Source organism: Sphaerodactylus townsendi, linkage group LG01, assembly GCF_021028975.2.
Source record: "Sphaerodactylus townsendi isolate TG3544 linkage group LG01, MPM_Stown_v2.3, whole genome shotgun sequence".
Lineage (NCBI taxonomy): Eukaryota > Metazoa > Chordata > Lepidosauria > Squamata > Sphaerodactylidae > Sphaerodactylus > Sphaerodactylus townsendi.
In genome coordinates, this window is record NC_059425.1 from 23,883,830 (window position 1) to 23,898,879 (window position 15,050).

General features: G+C 44.9%; 1 protein-coding gene across 6 annotated transcripts in view; it reads right to left on the reverse strand.

The window, feature by feature from the left end:
* The window catches only part of ARHGEF2 (Rho/Rac guanine nucleotide exchange factor 2), a 199,412-nt gene that overhangs the window by 129,167 nt on the left and 55,195 nt on the right, over window positions 1-15,050 (reverse strand). For all 6 annotated transcript variants that reach the window (XM_048513784.1, XM_048513776.1, XM_048513802.1 and 3 more), the window contains 2 exons: window positions 14,480-14,519; window positions 9,968-10,100 (listed from right to left, as the gene is read on the reverse strand). In XM_048513784.1, the coding sequence (XP_048369741.1) occupies window positions 9,968-10,100; window positions 14,480-14,519 (173 nt within the window). The remainder of the gene's footprint in view (window positions 1-9,967; window positions 10,101-14,479; window positions 14,520-15,050) is intronic.

Below are 15,050 nucleotides of genomic sequence, written 5' to 3' on the forward strand. Positions count from 1 at the left end.
AACAGTTATACCACAAACTAGATATTTAAAAATGGTTTACTGTTCTGCAGTAGAGTTAAAGGGCCACAGCCCTAGCCTGCTGAGTTTCCATTCTTCTTCCACCCTTGGTCCAAGATGAACATTTTGGGGGTGACAGACAGCAACAGCCAGAGACAGATAAGAAATGGGGAGATCTGGGTGATAGCTGAGGGCCCGTTGGCTGTTTTATGAAAGAAGAGAGTTGGCTCATCTAGCTAACCAAACACACTTTAGCGAAGAAAAAACACTTCACCACACAGACAGGGCACAATCTACCATGAGCTGGAACTATAATGCTCTTGCGCCACACCAATTCACTTCAATGGAATCCGCACAGGAAAACATCCTGGTGGTTTATCTGCAATTGCTATTCCCTAAATATCAGCCATTGTGCCTAAACAGCACTGCCACGCTCAGAGGCAGTGCATCAAATGCACAGGGACAAACAGCAGAGAGACTCTACCAGCTTCACGTTCTGCATAAGAGCCTTCTGGAAACATCTCACTGGCCACTATTGGAAACAGGATGCTGGCTTTGGTCTCTCTCTTTGTTGATTATTAAAACTGTTTGATTTGCACTCGGGCCAATAAAATCTACCGCCTCATTTTGTCCCATGCCAGGGCATTCTGCTAGACCTAAGTTCGTAAGTGAAACCTCATTTCTCTAGCTCTTAATCCCTGCAAAATGTCTTCCTTTTATAGAAAAGTGGAAGGGAGCTGCCTCCAGACCCAATCGGAAACCAAAGAAGTCATTTCGGCTAAAGAAAGCCCAGGGTGGTGTCTGCAATCATTGGATAAACAAACCACTGGTCCAGAGTGAGGCAGGAAAAGACCATGGCTTCCTCTGACCTCATTGCCCCAGCAGCTGCTATACAAGATAGAGGAAGGTTGTTTTGTTTTGAGGAACCAAGAAAAGATGGCACGAGGCCAGACACTTCTCAGTGGCAGAAGAGCCAGCCTCTCTGTTGCTGATGCGGTGCGCCCAAATTCCCTTAACAAGTCAGCTCCCAGGCAGCTATCAATCACAGGGTTCAATCTAAACCATAAGGCATGACCTCTGTTGTGGGAACCTGAGCTGTGTGAATGCTCTGGTCACTTGGTAGGGGAGGTAAAGGAACTCTCCATGTAAATATCATTGGGACTGCAGCATGAACATATTAAAATTGTTTTCTACTGAGTCAGGCCACTGGTCTATGGTTTCTTCTGCCCAGTAGAGCTACTCCAAGCCCTCAAGGAGAGTCTTCCCAGGCCTGATATCTAAGACCAATTTAGATAGAGAACTGAACTTGAGACAGTCTGACTGTAAAGCAGGTCCTCTACCACTAAGCCATGGGCTTCTCGCCAGATAACGCCTCTTGCAGCACTGAAAAGAAGAAGAAAGAATCCTTCCGGTTTCACTGCAGGCAGCCCATCCGTTCCTCCTGACTAGGTCTGGTTATCTTACATCTAGGGTAAGGTGACCAGATGGTCACCTTTCCGGCCCGGGACGGGGAAGCGGCCGCGTGCGCGCATGCGTGCGCAGCCGCAGAAACGTACAGGCTTCTGCGGCTTGCCGTTTGCCGCCCTGTCACAGGGCGGCAAACGGCAAGCCTCAGAAGCCCCCGTGCGCGGCCGCAGGAGCAAGGGGCAGCCTTTTGCGCGGCACTCCCCGGTCAGGAGGGAAGCGCCCCAGAAGGCACTGCGGCTGCCGCAGTGTCTTCTGGGGCGCTTCCCTGTTTCCTGACTGGGGAGCACCGCCGCAAAAGGCAGTGTGCTGCTGCGGGCCATTGTCCGTAATCGGGACAATGGCATAAGCCCAGCGGGACGCGGGACACTCTACGCAAAAGCGTGAGTGTCCCGCGAAAATCGGGACGGGTGGTCACCCTAATCTAGGGGCCTTTCCCCACTTCTCCTGCTGCCGCCGTCACTGCACGCTGCTCTGAGTGCACAGCATCCCTGGTGCGCGTCTGGGCATCCCCACAACCCCGCGCTCTGCGTGGGGTCGTCCACAGGCGCCGTTTTCGCCAGCGCCAGGGATGCCGCGCACTGAGCGGGCGCAAGAGCGGCAGCGTCGGGGCGGCTGCACTATTGCCGCCCCTGACGTGGGGAGTACAGTGGGACCCCGCGCTACTTGTGGAGAGTAGCGCGGGGCTTAAGGTAAGTGGGGAAAGGGCCCTCAGACCCAGGTAAACACCGCACTCTGCCCGGGCTTGTGGGGCTCTTGGGTCTGCATTTCTCCATTCCAGATCAAGAAGTTTTCCCATCCACTTGCCTGCTCATCAAACCCTTTGCTCATGTCCTGTGGCAGAATTTCTTGAGAGCCAGCATAATGTAGTGGACTTTAATCTGGAGAATGGGACTTGATTCCCCACTCCTCTCCATGAGCTACGGGCTCAAATCTGGGGAACCAGGTTTGTTTCCTCACTCCTACACACGAAGCCTGCTGGGTGACCCTGGGCTAGTCACAGTTCTATCTCAGCCCCACTTACCTCACAAGGTGTCTGCTGTGGGGAGAGGAGGGGAAGGTATTGCTCTGAGACCCCTTACAGTTGAGAAAAGCAGGCTATAAATCCAAACTCTTCTTCTTCTTAGTTGCTGCTTGAATTAGGAAAGGAAAGATGGGGCTGTGTCCCAGGGGGGTAGCTAGGGAAAATGGAGCCCGGGGCAGACTCCAATTCCCCCGCGCCCCACATACCTTAGCCGGTGGCAGGACCTGGTGGGGCGGGGTCAGGGGGAAGGAGGAGGGGCGTTGGGGCAGAGGACCCGGGACGCCTATCCCCACTCCGCCCCATGGAAGCTATGCCACTGCTGTGTCCTTAATGAATGATGACCAATTCGAGCCTCTGTGTAGCTTTCTAAAAACAGATTGCAACATAATCCACACCCCCAAGCAGCCATTTTTTCCAGGGGAACTGATCTTGATATTCTGGAGACCAGTTGTAATTCCAGGAGCTCCCCAGACCCCACCTGGTGGCTGACAACCCCAAAAGGAAGCCATCACAAGAAAGTTGGGGGCAGATGACCTGCTGGCCTCCATGCAATTCAAGCCTGGTCCTCACTTAAAATCCAGCTTGCAACCCGCCCTGTATTCCTACAGGCCTTTCCTGGAGATCCCATCCCAGCATCCAACTCATGGTACAACCTTGCCAGGACACATGTTTGGTAGTCCACAGATATATCCCTGTTTTAACATAACTATAAGAAGAAACTTCTATTTTACACGCTAGTTTAAGGCACTTCCTAATAAGATACACCAGTCATCGAAGATGAAAACACAAACCCCACAGATATGTCCACACAATCATTGCTTTCAAGATCTATTCCCAGAGATGCTACAATCCCCCCTCCACACACACTAACGCACAAAGAATATTTCTTGCGTAGTGGCTACCATGCCGGTAGATGGTAGAGAACAGCAGATCCAATTTCTTCAACCCAAAACCTACTCAAAAGCCAAAGACCAAATGAGTATGTTTGCTCCAGTTTCTCCACTCCAGCTTTCAGCTCCCTTCTCCTCATTTTTGGAATGAGGGGAGAATAAGTACATTTAAACAACCAACAACAAATACTGGCATGGAAACTGAATGGCACCTCAGCTCTGAAACACCTGTGGTCACTATGGTTCGATCTTGAATCTAATTGATGACCATATTTCAACCCTATGCTGATGACCAGCTATAATCGCTCCTTGAAGTATCAGATTCAAATAGCTGATGGTCCAGCAGCTACAAAGCACTTCTGCATCTGGAGAACAGGAAGTGAGTACCATGACGTGGCTGCCATTGGGCTCTGAAGCCAGCCACAAAATGTCAGCTGATTACAAGCAAAGTATCAGCCTACGATTGAGGCAGCTGTTTCCACAGAATCATAGAGTTGGAAGGGCCATCAAGTCCAACCCCCTGCCATTCAGGAACAGACAATCAAAGCATCCCTGACAGAGGGCCATCCAGCCTCTGTTTAAAAACCTCCAAAGAAAGAGACTCCACTACACTCCAAGGAAGTGTATTCTATTGTCGAACAGCCCTGTCAGGAAGTTCCTCCTACTGTTTAGATGGAATCTCTTTTCCTGCACCTTGAACCCATTACTCCTGGTCTCTGGAACAGCAGAAAACAAGCTTGCTCTCTCACCAACATGTCATCCCTTCAAATATTTAAACATGGCTTTCACGTCACCCCTTAACCTTCTCTTTGCCACACTAAACATACCCAGCTCCCCAAGTCTCTCCTCATAGGGACCGTTTATCTTTTACCATTCCAGACCTTTTACCATTTTGGTTGCCCTACTCTGGACCCATTCCAGCTTGTCAATATCCTTCTTGAATTGCAGTGCCCAGAACTGAACTCAGTATTCCAGGTGAGGTCTAATTAATGCAGAATAGAGAGGTGCTATTACATCCCTTGATCTAGACACTATACTCATATTGATGCATCCCAGAATTGAACTGGCTTTCTTGGCTGCTCCATCACACTGCTGACTCATGTTCAGCTTGTGGTATACTAAGACTCCCAGATCCCTTTCACATGTACTGCTGTCAAGCCAGTCTCACCCATACCATATCTGTGCATTTCATTTTTTCTGCCTAAGTGGAGCATCTTACATTTATCTCTGTTCAAGTTCATTTTGTTAGCTTTGGCCCATCTCTCTAAGCTGTCCAGGTCATTTTGAATTCTGACTCTGTCCTCTGGGGTATTAGCTACTCCTCCTAATTTGGTGTCATCTGCAAATTTGATTAGCATGCCCTTTATTTCATCATCCAAGTCATTGATAAAAATTTTGAATAGCATTGGGCCCAGGACAGAACCCTGTGGCACCCCCACAAGTCACTTCACTCCAGGATGAAGATTAATGAGCACTCTTTGGGTTTGGTCAATCAACCAATTGCAAAGCAACAGTAGCATTATGCAATCCACATTTTACTAGCTTACTTGCAAGAATGTCATGGGGCACCTTATTAAAGGCTTTACTAAAATCTATGTATACTACATCAACATCATTCCCTTCGTCTATCAAGTGTGTCACTCTATTTTAAAAAAGAGATGGGATCACACTGTTCCCTTGTACGTGCTTACACACTGTCTGTTTAATTATCTGTTCCAGAGTCTTTCTTGTATTGCTATCAGGCTGACTGGACGGTAATTGTTTGGGTCCTTTCTTTCCCCTTTTTTGAAGATGGGAATAACATTAGCCCTCCACCAGTTCACAGGGATGTCTCCTGTTCTCCAGGAGTTCTCAAAGATTATAGCAAGTGGTTCTGAGATTATTTCTGCCAGTTCTTTTAATACCCTGGGAAGTAGCTGATCAGGGCCTGGAGATCTGAATTCATTCAAGGTAGCCAGATATTCCTGTACCACCTCTTTATTTATTCTGTGCTGAACTTCCCCTACCATATCTTCTGTTCCATTTTCCCCTGGATGAGCACTTTTCTTTTTGAGAAAAGACCAAGGCAAAGAAGGTGTTAAATATTTCTGCCTTTTCTCCATTCCCTGTTGGCATTTTGCCATCTTCTCCATTCAGTGACTCTATCCTATCTTTTTTCTTCCTTTTTCTACGGACATACCCAAAAAAGCCTTTTTCGTTGTTTTTAACCTCTCTGGCAAAGCTGAGCTCATTGTGAGCTTTAGCTTTTCTGACTTTCTCACTACACATCCTTGCTATTTGTTTGAATTCCTTTTTGGTGATTTCCCCTCTTTTCCATTTCTTGTATATGTCCTTTTTCAATCTTAGTTCAGTTTAAAGTTCTTCAGACATACCTCCTGGTTTCCTTAGACATCTCCCATTTTTCCTCCTCTTGGAACTGTTTCAAATTGTGCCTTCAAGATCTCACTTTTAAGAAATTCCCATCCATCATGCACCCCCTTCTCTTTTAGTATTTTTAACCACGGGGTCACACCCAGTAGTTTCCTAAGCTTACTCAAGTCGGCTTTCTTAAAGTCTAGGATGTGCATCTAACTAAGTATCCCCTTTCCACTGTATAACAAACTTGTTTTGGGAAAGAGGGGAGTTCAGTTCAGCAAACACAGCAGTGGGCATCCTGGTGTCCACAGGCGCCATACTCGACCAGAGATACTTAAAGCTTGTAATTGAAAGCCCTAGTTTCTTCATGTTTGCCACAGACTCATTGGGTAGCCTTGAGCAAGCCACACCCATTTAGACTCAATTATACTCTGTTTCACATAAAGATGCTAGTTTAAGTGCAGCAGTTGACAATCTACATTAGAATATAGTCCCAAACAAATAGGAGAATTATCATTCATTTTCATGCACTGCCTTGGTCAAAACCATTATTTTGTGCATTATTATACATGGTACTTTGATATAACAGCATTTATGCCAAAATGTATTTTTACTTTCAAACAGATGCCAGTAGCAAGGCTAGGTAGGCACTAGGACCCAGGCAGAGCATTCTATAACAAAACAGGTCCAGCATGCTTTGTTCTGTGGCAGAGGAATATACTGCCCTACCATCATCTTTCTGTGGAACAGAGTATAGTCAGGTGTATAATGTGCATACAGAAGGTCAAAGTTATATGTTACATACAACCTCGTGTATTTTTTATTGACGTCAGCTTTTCTAGACCAAAAACCTGCTTTGTAGAAGAACTGGGGGGTTGAAAACAACTTTAACCTTTCTAATTTTTTGCTGTTGCTGCTGCCTCCAGTTGCCTTTTGTCCCTCCAGGGCTCACACATATTTCCCCCTGAGGATCGAAGGATGACTGGGAGTTAATTTTGAACAAGAAAACAAGAGACGGGAAAGGGTTACACAGCTTCACTCCTCACTCCTCAGTTCTTCCGCTGAAATTCACAGACTCATATGTTTGTACTTAACACACAGGTTTAGCCAACAGTTACTTGAACTCACACCATGGTTGTGAGGAGGCGGACTGATAGAGAACCCAATAAAGTTAGTAAAGGGGGCTGCAAATTAAAACATTTCTAGCAGTGATAGATTTTAACTCATCTTCAATATTAGGAAACAGCACCATCTCCTGATGACTTTCTTTGTGACACTGCCTCATTCATGGTGGACATAAAAAAAAACCCCTCTGGTTTTAGCTGATTCAGAGCTACCTCACACATTACAGGAAAGTCTTGTTCCTGTTTGACTGCTGGGTGTTTCTGCAGAGATCTTGAAAGACAAAGGCCAAATTCACGTGTCAATTAACTGCTTTTTGTTGCTCTCCGCACTCATGGTGCACATATGCCGAAAACAGACATTCAGTTCTACAATCACAAGAAAATTTTCTGACATAAAAATAAAGCAGCAGCCTTACATGCACGTCTCCTGTGTTTCTGATTCCTCAGGTCTATCAGTGGTGCTAACCATAGTGACTAAAAGGAATGTCTGCATTCAGAGTTAGCAAACCTCTAAATATCAGTGCCAACAGGCAACATCAGGGGAAGGCCTTGGCCTCCATGCCCTGTTGCTGGACCTCCAGAGGAAATGACTGGCCACTGTGTAAGACAGGATGCTGGATCAGATGGCTCAGTGGTCTGACCCAGCAGGGCTGTACTTGCGTTCCTGTGTAATCAGTTGATGGCTGTGCAGGAAGACTGTTTTAAAGCTGTGTTCCAATCTCATGTTTTACAATGCATGCATCATTTCAGTTAAAGGAATAGCTATTATCTCCTAATAGCCTTCCAGCTCCCCTGAGCCCCCCTGGATGTAGCAGTTGAACCCCCATAATTCTTCAAGTGGCATTTATAAAACAAGAGATCCCCCCCCAATACAACTTATCAAGTATTAACTGGATTTGTCAAAAAATATTAACATAATAGGTGAATCTGCAAGCCACCTGAGTCCCACCTATTTAGGTCTTTCTGACGTTTTTTTTCTTCAAAGTAGCAACTTAAGGGATCTGTCACAAAAGACGGGAAACCAGGTCCTACCAGGCCCCCTGGGGTCCAAGCCCTGATTAAGTAGCAACTTAAGGGATCCGTCACAAAAGATGGGTAACCAGGTCCTACCAGGCCCTCTGGGGTCCAAGCCCTGATTAAGTAGCAACTTAAGGGATCCGTCACAAAAGATGGGAAACCAGGTCCTACCAGGCCCTCTGGGGTCCAAGCCCTGATTCATACTACACATCACAAGATGTTACCAACTGAATGAACCTATGTAGTCTTCTCTAGATGTCATGACATGGCCAATGCTGCTATCTTCCTTGTCTCTTTACTTCTTCTCTCTCTTGTAATTCTAGATAAACATAATACATGCAGTAACCCCATCCTTCATATGTTGCCCCTCCCCTACAGGCTACAATCAAAGTTGTCAGCACAACAACACGTCATATCCCATGCTTACTCAGACGTTACAAGGAAAAGGCCACAAAGCCTAGATTGGTAAAAGAACTATGTTTCGTGTAACATACAAACTCTCAAAAAAGTACTGACAAATGCAAAAATAATTCAAAAGAAGGGCTCGGTGTTCAAACAAAAGAAAGTATTGAAACAAAAGAAATATAAGAACGGAGGAGAAGCCATGGGGGATCAGACCATCAAGTCCAGCAGTCTGCTCACACAGTGGCCAACCAGGTGTCTCTAGGAAGCCCACAAACAAGACGAGAACAGCAGCGTTAGCCTGTCTGTGTTCCACAGGCATACACCTCTAATACTGGAGACAATAAGTATGCATCATGACTAGTATCCATTTTGGACTACTAGCCATGGAATAGTCCTATCTTCCATGAACATGTCCACAGTCCTCTTAAAGCCTTTCAAGTTGGCGGCCATCACCACATCCTGTGGCAGAGAAATCCACAATTTAACCAGGTGTTGTGTGAAGAAGTACCTTCCTTTTGTCTTTTTTTAATCTCTTACCCTTCAGCTTCAGCTTAGAACATAAGAACTTAGAACATAAGAACATAAGAAAGAGCCTGCTGGATCAGACCAGAGTCCATCTAGTCCAGCACTCTGCTACTCGCAGTGGCCCACCAGATGCCTTTGGGAGCTCACATGCAGGATGTGAAAGCAATGGCCTCCTGCTGCTGCCGCTGCTGCTGCCAAGCACTTGGTCTGCTAAGGCATTTGCAATCTCAGATATACTTAGCATCTGTATAGTACTTGTGAAGCATTTCATACACAGTATCTTATTGTGATGCATACAGCAGCCCTGGGAGGAGGACCAGTATTCATTTTCCCATATTGCAAACACAGGGTTCAGGCTGAGAAGTCTGCTACAGTTCAAACTCCCAGCAGCTGTACCACACCAGTCGTCAAACAACATGCTTCTTCCCAGCTTTGCTGTCTTAATGCTGAACCATGGATAATCTTCTCTGTATTAGCTGGATTTCTGCCTACCTTCACAATGTATTTATGTCACCCAACTGCATCTTTTGTCACAATACTTCACATTCACTTATGACAATTAAGCAGTACAGCCACATTGCTGCCTTTCAACTAAGCCACACCAATATTATATTTCATTTTATCAACAACTGTAACACATCTGGTACCATTTGCTCTACCAGTAATGCTTCAACCTGGAGTACTGGGAATTAGGCACCAACTCCATATTTGCAGGATGGAAATATCAGAAATGTGTTGGGCTGATAAATCTGGAAGCCCTTCCAATGGTTTTGTAACAGTTTTTGAAATATGTGCCCCCACCCCCAATTACAGATTGCTAATGAGCAAAGAAGAATAAGTATAAGAAGGAATTACCAGTATGTAATCAACACGTATACAAGTGTTGGGAAAGTTACTAAAATGAAGAAGCTGGATGGTTTACAGGAAAGAAATGAGCTAATGTGTTTGAGAAGAACTGAGCATAGTTCATCAATTTTTGAAATTTACATCGGTGGTTTGAGGAAATGAATTCACAGCCACGATTATAGACCTCATGGGAGTAGGATGTCATGTACAAGCCAATGCTTTTGAATCTATAACAAACAATGAAAAATAAATGTGCATTATTTGGATAAAGCGGTCCAGCTGGACGGTGCAGCACAATATGAAAAACACCAAGGTCCTACCTTTGATTTCCCAGTCATCTTTTTAAAGAAGCTAAAAGTCCTCCCCAGGGTGGTCCCCTCCCTTTGCGGGTGCACCTTGTCCTCGGCCTCCCCCGTGGTGGTGTCCAGCTGCCCGCAGCTCCCGGTGATATAACTAAAAGCATGGAGAGAACACAAGAGTGAGAAAGATGGGTGGTAGAAAAACAAGCATGGGCCGTATGCACACTCACCAACCAAAGACAAACAATCCCCTTTTTTGTTGTTATTGTTTCTAGGCCAGGAAATAGGGAGGGGCTGATTCCCTTGGCGGCCCCTGGTGACCTCAGAGAGTGGCTGCTCCTGTTCCCAGCTGGGGAGACGAAGCATAGAAGCATCTCTGTTTGTCTAAGCTGCAAAGGCAGTCAGTCAGCAGTTGGGGGGTGGAGGGAAAAGAGATGCGAGTCTGTTGGGACACGGAAAGGCTGTCAGGCCTTCAGATCTTTTCTCACCCCATAGGTCCCCCACTCTCCATCTTGGGGAGCCCTCTCTGCTCCCATCTTGATGCCAATTTAAATATTTCATCTGTCTTACAATTTACTAACACCATCACATCATTTCTTGTCACTAATATAGTGAGACTAAGCACTAATGCATTGATGTGTAAATGAATGAATGAATAGTTCATTATGGCCACAAAGCCAGCAAAGTCAATGTGTGCATTTTAAGTGCCATTAAGTGCCATCAACCCTAAGAATTAATGTCCCCAAAACATCCTAATGTTAGCAGTCATACACATGATATATTTGGGACATCGCAAACATTACACTAAACATATGCACAATGTGCAAATATCCGTATGACAGGTTTCTAGGTAAATCCCCATTTTGTATAAACTTTTCAACAAATATCAGTGAACAGAGACGCATTTAAAATCCTCCAGTTCCGAGAAGTCATCAAATTGCAGAGGCATGTCAAGACAATATGATCCGAGAAAAGTTTTAAAGAAGTAAATTGACAGTGGCACTGAGAACCCATAATGTTTAGATTTATGTATCCATGTTTGTCAATTTATTTAAGATGACACAGGGATCCTCCAACCCACAGCTACTGTTTGTAAACGTCCTGGAGGCTGCAATGGAAAGAAGGGCAGGGGGAGATCCATCACCGCAAGCCCCGTCCCACTAGCACAGCCAAAGGATTTACCACCCAATTATATCCCATTTTTCAATTCAGTGACAGAGAAAGATTTTTTTCTTCAATTTAATTCAATTCAACCTTTAATGGCACATAAAATTGCAAATATATTTACATTTAGAACATTTAAATATTGGTATTTGAAATGTTTTCCAAGAACTTAGCCACTGCCAAGGTGGACTACAATCACTTAACAAAAAGCGAGTGGTCTGGAATTTAGAGTAATTAAGCCTTGGAAGCAACAAAGGGTGGATTAAAATCATGCACAGGTTACTATGAAGATGACATTCTAGGAGGATATGAGATATGGTTTCAGGAGAGCCACATCCACATTTTTTTTCTTACTGGTTTGTTCCTTTGCATGTTCCAGAGATCAAGTGGGAGATGAAAGGAATTCCAGGCTATGATTCCTACGATTCTAGAAAAGTCCTAGAAAGGGGAATAAGTGTTCTCCATCTGTTAAAAGAGCACCTATACACACCTCAAACTGCAGTTACCCTGTCCCTTAGTTGTGGTGTTACTGAAAGACTGGGAGCCACCAATAAGTGGGAAAAGATTAGCTTTTCCAAAAATCATGGCAAGGAAGATTTCCTAAAGAAGCCACGGTACAAAACAGCAACAATTCCCTCGCCACCTCTCAAGCCATGTAATGAAGATGGAAATTAAAACTGGCAGGGCAGTGATGGGGAAGAACAGAGACTTTGCCAAATAAATGGAGACTGGGGGGGGGGAGGCGGGGGGAGAGAGGCGGTAATTTGAACCTCTAGAAGAGAGGCAGGGGGTGCGGTTTACAGGATAACCCCTGACCTCTCTAACAAATCCAGCAGTGTCTGTAGATTTTACACCCAGAGGGTTTAAAAAGCTCCCTTTTGCAATTGAAACAAATGATTATGCTTTTTAAAAGTTTTTTAAAGTCATAATTCTATGTTTCCTTTTTTTTTCTGGCAGGTATGGCTAAGGTTATGTTGCAGCTTTTTGCCCTCACAGTGTCCCTGTACAGTTGAACAGAGTATGTCTTCGGTCGGGCCAAGTTTTAGTAAAGTCCAAATGGTGCTCAGTGTTCTCCAAAAGGTATTTCCTAACTTAAAAAAAAATCAATAGGAAAAGCACAATCTTGGGATAGAAAACGGAACAGGCAAACAGGGAGAGCATTATTTCATTGATTCACATATTACGTTGAGCAGCCCGGTATTAAACCAGACTACTGGTCGATCTAGCTAACTCAGAACTGCCTCCCCTGGCTTTACTGAAGAATGGCTTCCCCAGCATCTGTTGCCTGAAACCCCCAGGCCCTTTTGCATGCTTGACCACAGAGCTAATGGTGCCTTCCTAAATGAAATAGTTCCTACATATGGTCCATGCATACAGGATGTAGTCAGCCTTCAGGTCCTCCAAGATCAGAGCAGTCTACTTTTCCCATCATTGCGCCCTGAAATATTTTTTGTTGATTTTGAGAATTTCTATTCCATGCGGGGGGAAATATTGCTCATTTTGGGGCTCATATCCCCACTGTTATGCCCCCACACAGCCTTTGGTTATTTCCCCTTTAAGATTTAGTTTCCCCACAGTCAGTGTGGTTTTGCTTTATTGTTAAGTCTTAAGATTTAGTTTCCCCACAGTCAGTGTGGTTTTGCTTTATTGTTAAGTCTTCCATGGGAGGGGTATTTTAGTTAGTCCCAGTAGGTAATTTCCTCTCTTTACCCAGCATCCCCTGTTTTTAGTTTGTCAGTCAGTCTCATTGAGGTGCAAAGGGAAGCTGGGGTTCCTTAATATTCAGGACGACCTTATGTTCATAGGGTGGTCTACAGAGGAGTCCATGTGTCCATATGGTGGTCTAAAGAGGGCAAGCCAAGTTTATCAGCAGCTAGAGCAAAGACCAAGACCAACAGAGCTGTGAAGAAGCAAGAGACGGTGATCCATGAGAAAGCAGCCAGAAAAAGACAGTCTGCAGCTTCTATCATCCTGAAGATAAGCAAGTACTCCCATTAGTTAGAGCCAGGGAGGAGTTAGAGTCTTGTTTTCTCTATTAATAAAGCCATTATTAGAACTGTTAAGACTGGTTTGTGTCTCAACCTTTCTGTCCCAGCCAAGAACAGAGCACCTCCAACAGAGGGGGGGGGGGAACACCCATGTTTCAAGGTTTGAGGCTTGCAAACCCACGTGATTGTTTTTTAAAAGATCTTTTCTGTCTGCAGGAGCAAAGAGTTGCCAGCTCTGCGTCGGGAAATAGCTGGAGATTTTGGGGGTGGGGTGGGACCTCAGCAGGACATAATGCCACAGAGCCTGCCCTCCAAAGTAGCCAATTTCTCTGGGGGGAACTGATCTCTATTGTCTGAAGATCAACTGCAATAGCAGTTGTCTGGAGATCTTCAGGTGCCGTCGTGAGATTGGCAAACCTAGCCAAGTGGGAGAAGTTGGTTGCTATTAGAGCATCACCCATCCCAAAAATCTCCTTGCTCAACACTCAGTCATCAAAACGTTTGTTTGTTTGTTTAACATACCGCCCACCCACGAAGGGCTCTGATGAATAAAAATAGCTTGAGGAATAAAACTTGATGAATAAAAACATCCCTCCAAGCTCCACACAATACATTGACCAGATCATACCTTGTCTGCATTTTAATTTGTAGATGGTAACAGAGACTTGGGTTAGGAGAGGCTAGGTTATATCTTCCTGGAGACTTCAGGAAGAGCTAGCCCACAAGGGCGGTGGACAGAGGGATTTTCTCTGGACACAAGGAGAATGGGGGATATTTGGCAAATTCCATCTGGGAGCAACCTGCAAGATACTCCACCTTGGAGCAAAGGGAAAGCCACCTGGACTAAGATATGCCTCCTGTATGCCAAGCCTGCACGCCAAATTTAACTCACCAGCTATATAATGTACATGATAACCTCCCTAGATTGACAGCTCCAGTCAGCCAGAAAAAGCTGGAGAGTTACTGCGCTCCTGGTGGCACATGCTTGGGCCTCCATAATACTGAGAATATTTTCTTGGAAAGAGAGAAAGATCAGAGCTGCCCCCATATCTTCTTCACCCCATCTTGTCCTTTCTTGCAAAGAATTACCAACAGAGCTAGTGGTGCTTAGGGGGAGGGGGATGGAAGAGATTCTTGGGGTCTGGTATTCACAAAGGACAACACAATGGGAAGGATTAGCCTTACTGAGAATTTATGGCAGCAGTTTCCGCTGCGTTCCCCCCTGCCCCCCCCCCCCAAAGGTCAAATAACATAGCTGGGAAGATGTAAAGATTTTACACGTGCAGCTGTACCCAAGCGCATTCCAGGGCAATGACTTAATTTCAACTGGTCCAACAGAAAGCCCTTTGCAATCAAATAAAATGTAATAACGGCTACTTACCCATTACCTAAGCTCGCTGCATCAGTATAAAGGGAGATTTCTGAGAAGGGAAGAGGACACCAACTTAGAACAGGCAAAACACTCAAAAATACAACAAATGAAAGTTCTTAGTGGCCTGTTTCCATAAAAGATTATTCTAGGAGTAAATAATTTTTTCCAGATGACCTTAAGAGGATCTTCGCTTAAGCCGGAAAATTCTACCTGCCTAGTCTTTTTATAATGTAATTGAAAATCTGTTCCAACAGTCCCTATTTACCTGGACAGACCTGATTTTCTCTTCTGTTTACTTACACCTGCTGCTTAATCTCAGTTCAAAGCAGAACAGCAGCATATTGCAGTGTAAACTAATATAATGTACAGCAGGAAGTGAATATCCTTCTAGCAGAACATGTCTCTAGAGCAGGAGTATACCTCTGGCAGTGATCCTAGGCATGCAAATAGGGATATTACAAGAACACGAGAGTGAACACAGTTTCATTTGTAAAACACTGGCAGGCACAATAGCACCAACTCATTTCTTCAATAGAAATGAAAAACTTGCATGGACCGTACCATCCAAACTTATTTGTTA